Raw genomic sequence first — 7,449 nt, 5'->3', positions numbered from 1 at the left:
GTCTGAAACTCCGATCCTGAATCAAATGATTGATATCTGTTTCATCTTTAGTTACCAAAAAACCCTATTATAAAAAGCTTATATTGCAACAACTGATGATCTAAAAAGGAACGGGGAAAACGAGCAGCTTGAAGCAGCATACTGAAAAACATACATAAACATTACATTAAAGGAACATGGCAAGAAAATGTTGTACCATTTATGCTGGGAATCCAGGTCAGCTAAGCTATTGACTTCCAAAATTATAATTATTTATCATTTAATTGATAAAAAGCTGAATAAACACTTAGGATTCCAGTTACGGCCATCCGTATATATGCTACAATAAATTGTTTCTAGCCTTTTTGAAAGCATTAATAAAAGTTACACACCTTAAACACAACAAAGCCTGAGAAAGCCGTTACCTGAGGAAAAGCATTAAATATTTAAAACGTCTTCTACTTGTCTAAAACGTGTTACAAGGCACCATGTTACACAGTGAGACAAAGTAATGATTAAACCTGCGGCTTCTTGTCCTGATAGCTGAAGCGTTAAACCTGGCTTCCTGATAAGAATCAACAAACGACGAGAGGAGCAGTCATTAGCTCGCAGGAGAACAGAATATCATCATGTAGCGTACAATCTGCCTAATGGTTCTGAGAAAACAGCTTTATGGCAAACAATTATTGGCTTATATATTCCCTCTTTACTACATGTTTAATGTAAGACTTGAAGCGGCGCTAAATGTCTAAAATCTGGATTCTGCCTGCTTATTCAGTGAGCTTGAGATTATATGGAGATTTAATTGTGTTCTTAGTTCTTTTGGTAAGGCAGAATGGTATAAAGTGGCCAGTACTGGCTACAGATGACAGATTTATATTTTTAAAAAAAGTGGCAAATGCTAAAGAATATGGCAACAATAAGCAAAAAAAAAAAAAAAAAACTAAATTCAAATAAAGACCAAGCTTTTCATATCTGCAACAATTTCACAAATTAAATTCCTGTTCACAGCTATTTAAGGGAAGGTGAACTTTCCTACATTTCGCATCACGTCACCTGCTATACATACACAGTGCCAAATTATACAAACCCCTTAAACTTTTTCACATTTTGTCACATTACAACCACAAACCACAATGTATTTATTGGGATTTTTGTGGCATGACACAACGTAATTGTGAAAAGGTTGACGAGAGATGCATGGCTTTCAAGATATTTTGCACCTCCGAAACGTTTCTCTTGCAGCCTCTTTTACTCCGATATTCCTTAAGAAAAACCAGGGCAACCAATTGCCTTGAAAAACCACTGTGTCAATTTGTATGAATAAATCTTGGTGTTCTTTGAAGGCAATTTGTTGAAGAACATAAGAGAACAAACAACAACATAAAGACCAAAGAACATAGCAATAAACTTGCTGATAAGCTTATAGCGGATTTGGCTTACAAAACTGTCCGTAGCTGTGAGGATCTCACAGAGGGCTGTTCAATCTGTGATCTAAAAGTAGAAAAACTGCAAACCTGCCAAGACATGGCTATCCTAAACAAACAGGCCAGGCAAGTGGAGCATTAATTTGAAAAGTAGTCAAGAAGTTGCACTGATCAAAAACTAAATTCTGGAAGAATTTTATAGAAATTGTTATGCCTTCTACTAACTGGACTTTATGAGGCAGCAATAGCAAGAAAGTCATTGCTGAAGGAAAGAAACATGACGTAATGTTGGAAGTTTCTCACAAGTCATTTAGGATACTCTAAACCAAAACATACACAGGCACACTGGAATGCTTTAAACATACATGTCTAAAAATTGCCCAAAATCCAGACCTAAGAAGAAATGAGAATCTGTGCCAGAATGCCCTATTTCAAATCTGATTAAGTTGTGCTATTTTGCAAAGACCAATGGAGAAACATTTCAGTCTCTAGATGTGAAAAGCAAGTAGACAAAAACCAAATTACACTTCCAGCTGCAGAATTTTTTTTTTTTTAAACCATGCATCCTTTTACTTCACGTTAGATTACATAATACTTTGTGGGAAATCAACACCTAAAAGTTTATGAAAATACGTGGACTTTTATGCTTGTAGAGTGACAAAATATGAAAAAAGTTCAAGGTGTTTAATCTCTTTGAAAGGCACAAAAGGATGGAAATGGGAGCATGAATGATCAAGCTTTCACTTTCTTTCTCGCTAAACCCAAAGAAAGTAGGCAATTTCATCCAGGTCCACCGGATAATCTGTGAGGTGTAGTGGCTCCTTGAGGTCGAATCTTTCCCCCTTGTAGCTTCTCCAGTGCCAGCGGGTAGGTATATGTCTCGTTCTTGCTTTCCAGGTCTAAAACTGGAGCTACCATTAGTCGTCCCCAATCAGAACTGGGAATCAATTTTATAGGCCCTCTCATCCCCAGTGGCAATCCACCACAGTGGCCGTATGATCGGGTCCCCGGTGTCCAAAACCTCCCCTGCCAGCTCGAGGACCCGCGGCGCCACAATGCTTTCGTGAATGGCTGTGTACTTCCGAGCAATTTCCACCACTTCGTTATCATTCCCATGGAGGTATAGAAAACTGCATAGAAGGCATGAAGGCAGACAGCTCCAGCCAGCGGATGTACAGCTCTCGATCAGGTAATGCCCGATCTCCGCTTGTGTAGTTCACGTAGGCGTTGCCCCCGATCATGTCCGGCAGGATGAACTGATACCCAAGGATGCTGATGGTCAGCACTGTGGGGATGAGAGATTTGAGGCCCAGCTCATAACCCCACACAGAATCTCTGTCAGTCGGTCTGAAGAAGCAGGATATGTTCTGGGACTGGTAACCACTGCGCAGCTCAGCTCGATCATTGTAGTGAACAGCCATCTCTGTGTAGCGCCTTGTGAAAAAACTGGGGTCGCGAATGTGATTCTTTGTGCTAAATTTCCAAGGTAAGTAGTTCGTCTCCCCTGCATCAAATTTAAAAGACGACACCCCATACCTTGAGCGCAGTGAACGTAGCTGGGAGGCAAACCATTCCCGGGCCTCTGGATTGGTAAAGTCCAAAATGCCGCCAATGCCATTCCACCAATTAACCAACGCAGGCAGCCGTCCTGTTGGCTCTCGGACAAACAGCCCTCGCTCTACCAGAGGATGGAAATTTTCAGAGTCATAGTTAACGAAAGGATGGATCCATAGCGACACCAGAAATCCATCCGATTTTAACTTTTGGAACATTTCAGATGCATTAGGGAACTTGACTGGGTCAAACTCGAAATCTCCGTAACGTTTTGTGTAGCGGTCGTCGAGTTCCAGATGACTACAGTTAAAATTGTACTTGCGAATGTTGGCAGCATACGTCAAAAGTTTTTCTTGATCAATGTCACGCTTATATATAGCCCAAGTCGACCAAATAGGATGCTCAAACATGACTTTGGCAGGCACTTTGTACGGTTTGTTGAAGTATCTCCGAACCATGTACTTGTGTATGGATGTCACATCCAGACCTACGCAGACTCTGTAGCTCAGTTCAGCACAAGGAGCCTCACCCGGGTTTGGCTTGAAGGGGGAATCGTGATACCTCGCTTGGAAGTACATGGTTTTTTCCGTGTCATTCCAGCCAAGGTGAAAAGGCACAGAGTTGTTGATCTTGATGGCCGTGGCGTTGGATGACAGCCAGTAACTTTCCAAGATTCCTCCAAATTCTTCCCGGTTTGAGTAGATGTCGCTCGTGACAAAGGGTTTGGGAGCCTGTTGGCCTGAAATAGAAATAGGCCAGTGCTGAATTGCTGACACTGCTCCCCCATACCAGTGCGCAAACTTGTAAGTCATGGCATGCTCAACAGGAATGTTGGGAACCAGTTCTTCCCAGCGGACACGGTAGCACTGCACAGTGTCCTTAGGTCGCACTGTCTTTATGAAAAACTTAAGCTTCCTGTCAGTGGTCCGACCACAACGAAGAATTTCCTCTTCCTTGGAGCAGGAGTCCAAGTCCAGGGTCCCTGATCTGTCAAGATTAAAAAGTCATTTGAATTTCAGTCTTTTGTTGATAACAAAAACATTTATGATATTGCAATAAATAGGAAGATCATTAAAGTTTACTTCTATTGGTAATTAATTTCAAATTGTGATACTTGTCTTTTAAGCACTGAAAACACAACATTCAGTTCAGCCAAGTACTCTAATCATATCTTGTACAGTACATGGAAATACATTTCTGGCTATTCTGTGTTAAAGTCGTTTTCATTGTTAATCTAATTTGTGAGTTTGGGATTTTTAGTAGCACTAAGATAGTCATCAAAAACACTAAACCCCCCCTCATCCTCATACAGGGTGTCAGTGAATGTCTGCTGGACTACAGACAAGTTAGCAACCTCTCCCAAGGTTGTGTAGGTCATAATATAACATCTGTGTATTAAATGGTCTTATGTTGGTCTTTTGTGATATTACTTTACTGGGGAACTGGGTCAATTATTCTCTTTAGTTTTAATATCTCTTTTCACTACTGTTTCATCTTCCGTATATGTTTGGAAGAGATCAATCATCACAATTTTGAGATTATCTATACTATGTCAGGAAAAGATAAGTGTCTCAATCAGTTCATAAGAAAAAGGAAGCATTTTTATGTTAACATTTTGGGCAAAGGTGTGGATCATTTATAAGCTTAGCTTTTTGAATCTAATAAAACAGATTTTCAGATAATATTCTAACTTACTGAGGTACAACCTATGTACCTCAAAGTTGTACTCGTACAAATATATACACAACCTGAAATCCATTCTGAAGACAATGGACCCTCCCTGGTTGCGGATAATGTAGCCGTCCTTATTGAGGTCCAGCAGCTGAGTCTTCAGCAGCTCCGCTTTGCGCAGGGAGGCTATGTAGTAACACCAGGCAGTCACGGCTGCGATGACCAGAAACAGGCCGATGACTCCAGCTCCAACCAAGGGTCGAGAATCCTTGGTGTGCTTCTGCTTGGGGATAACATCTGTAATCGTCCCCCCGGCGCCGCCGGGCACCACTTGGTACATGGCTCGTGTTTTTCAGAGGCCAAATCCCTGAGGTGATGTTGTGCAGATCATCGAAAATGTTGAGCCTCCGGTTGGACTTTAGGAGCGTCGTCACGTCTGTTTGCAGTTTGTCGGGGAAACAAGATAACAGAGGGTTTTTTTTTTTTAAACTCAACCATCTGAAAATTCTAGGAAAAATGTGAAGCACACACACACACAAAAAAAACACTACATTTTCTTTTTAATACCGACTCAATGCACTTCAAGCTCTGGCTTGTAACATGCTCTGCATTGCTGAACAAAGTGATTTCACAGCTCTTGAAGGTATTAGGCTGTCAGGTTGTAAACTTTAGCGATGTATTTGAGATTTAAGAAAACAAATCTTTGTCCAATTGGCCCTAAAGAGACAAAGTGGATGCTGCTCGAAGTAATTCTAACACATGGGTTCAATTGACAACAACTCATTTGTATGGAATGAAGTGTAAAGAAGCAGAAAAGAGGGATTTTAGCCTTAAAGCCCTGCAAAGGCCAATGAGGCAAGATAGGAATACTGAACGCTGTGTTGTATCACTCCTGGTTAGGCAAACTGGACACAACCTGGATCGCTGCAATTCAAATGTGTCAACACAGGCTGACGCTTAAGAGAACAAAAAAAAAAAGCTACATTATTAGTTTTATGCAAATGTTACTGTTCCTCACAGCAAATCAAACACCAACATCTATTGAGTAACTTGGTTTGACACGCAGTTAATCAGGACAGACTGAATATGAAAACACAGAGGAGTGAAGGTGGTTAAGTTCTCTCTGACTGAATGTTCTGTACTGCCAGCAGAACATTAAAAAAAAGTCCAGGGAATACAGTGAAACTGAAAAACTCACGAGAGATTTATTGGAATTTTATGACCCACGCATAGTTTAGTGCGTAATTAAAGAGGGAGGGAAGCAATTTGTGTTTTGAAAATGGCAAATCAAGGAGGTTTTAAAAGAAGCAGCAAAGAGGCCCACGTAAACTCAGGAGGTGCTGCAGACACTCAAACACACGGCGGCTACAGGAAGATGCTGAGGCGACACTTCAGCAGGGACGACGAAGGAGAAATGGACGGAGATAAATAAAATGTCACACCCAGAGGAAAACCTGCAAAAATGCAAGGTAAAACATACTTTTTTGATTTTAATCTGCAAATAGTATAACTTTCCTTCCACTTTGCAATTATGCACGTGTCAGCCTGTCTCAGACGATCCAAACGGAGCCTTTAGATGTGCCCCTTCTCAAACACGCCTGGAGCAAATTAATTACTCGCTGCCTGGTCTCTGCAGAACTTCATGAAGTGGTGAGGACTGGAGCTGGAGACCCTGAGTTTGAATTCAGTCTGACAATAACAAGTTTTTTCTTAGCTTCCAAAGATCTGTGGACTTTAGAGTTCAACACAAGCGCAAGATGAAAACCAAAACATTCTCGAACCGAATCCTTTCCAGCTTTACCAGCTTTAAGTGACAATAAAGGCTATGCTGTAACAAAACGCATGATGGCCCAGACAGGGTTAATTAGAAAACTTCTTGAAATTGAACCATCATTGGAAGTCATACATCTTCTGTTAATATTTAAGAAACAGGCCCTTTTATTGGCTAATTTAAATAAATTCTATGAAGCAGAACTAATTAAAAAATAAAAATAACCTCGTTTATACATAAGCACCAATCAAAATGACCAATCCAAAACCTCTTACTCAGATGATTTTACTGTACTGTAGAGAAGCGCTCTCCCACACAGTCCCTTTTAGTCTCGTTCGTTTGTTTACAGTGAGCTCATATCTGTCATTTCAGCTGATTCATTATCAGACATGGAGGGGAAACATAAAGAAGTGCTGATCTAGTCGGTGCAGCTGCTCCAGTCACACTACTTCTTCAAGTGTTTGTGCCAGAGAGAGAGAGAGAGCTGCGTGTCCCCGCATGCTAATTATGGACGCAGTCAATAGCACTGAATATGAACATGCAGAGCTGAGTGTTACAGACTTAATGCACAGATTAAGCAAGCAAGAAAGAAATAAAACAACGGTCTTCACTTGTGATGTGGCTTTTTTCCCCCTCCCCACATATAATTATGTTTACGGGTAACAGCAACACATTGATTAAGAAAATGCCTCTTTAAAGACACCAAAACATGAGTTACGGATTAACAACATAAACTATTTATTTTAGCAGCCATTGTGGGGAGAACGATCCGTTGTTGTTGTTTTATCGACTTTATGGGCGTTGTGAGAAAGTTAAAGAAAACAAACCCAGAATCTGTGTAAAATGCTCGTATCTCTCATTAAAATTCAGATTTTCGTTACCGTTCGTTCGGAAAAAAAAAAAAAGTTTTTTTTTTTTTCCCCCCTACCGATCTGCAGCGATCTCCTCAGCGGTTTGGAGTCTGTTTGCTACAATCCTAAGCAAAAAAAAAAAAAGAAAGGAAAAAAAAAAAGGCCGAGAGAGGAACACAAACGCGCTGGGTTGACC

The 7,449-nt window shown here is 40.7% G+C and overlaps 1 protein-coding gene across 1 annotated transcript; it reads right to left on the bottom strand.

The window, feature by feature from the left end:
• Positions 1–2,161: 2,161 nt before the first annotated feature.
• myorg (myogenesis regulating glycosidase) lies at positions 2,162–7,408 on the bottom strand. Its single transcript, XM_008409438.3, is given in 5 exon segments — positions 2,162–2,265; positions 2,268–2,515; positions 2,517–3,947; positions 4,709–5,067; positions 7,331–7,408. Coding segments are annotated over 4 exon segments (2,046 nt in total). The 5' UTR covers positions 4,972–5,067; positions 7,331–7,408.
• Positions 7,409–7,449: the final 41 nt, after the last annotated feature.

This window comes from Poecilia reticulata, chromosome 5, assembly GCF_904066995.2.
Source record: "Poecilia reticulata chromosome 5, P_reticulata-male-v2, whole genome shotgun sequence".
Classification (NCBI taxonomy): Eukaryota; Metazoa; Chordata; class Actinopteri; order Cyprinodontiformes; family Poeciliidae; genus Poecilia; species Poecilia reticulata.
Note: the sequence above shows the minus strand (reverse complement) of the source record. Positions and strands in the feature narration are given on the sequence as shown.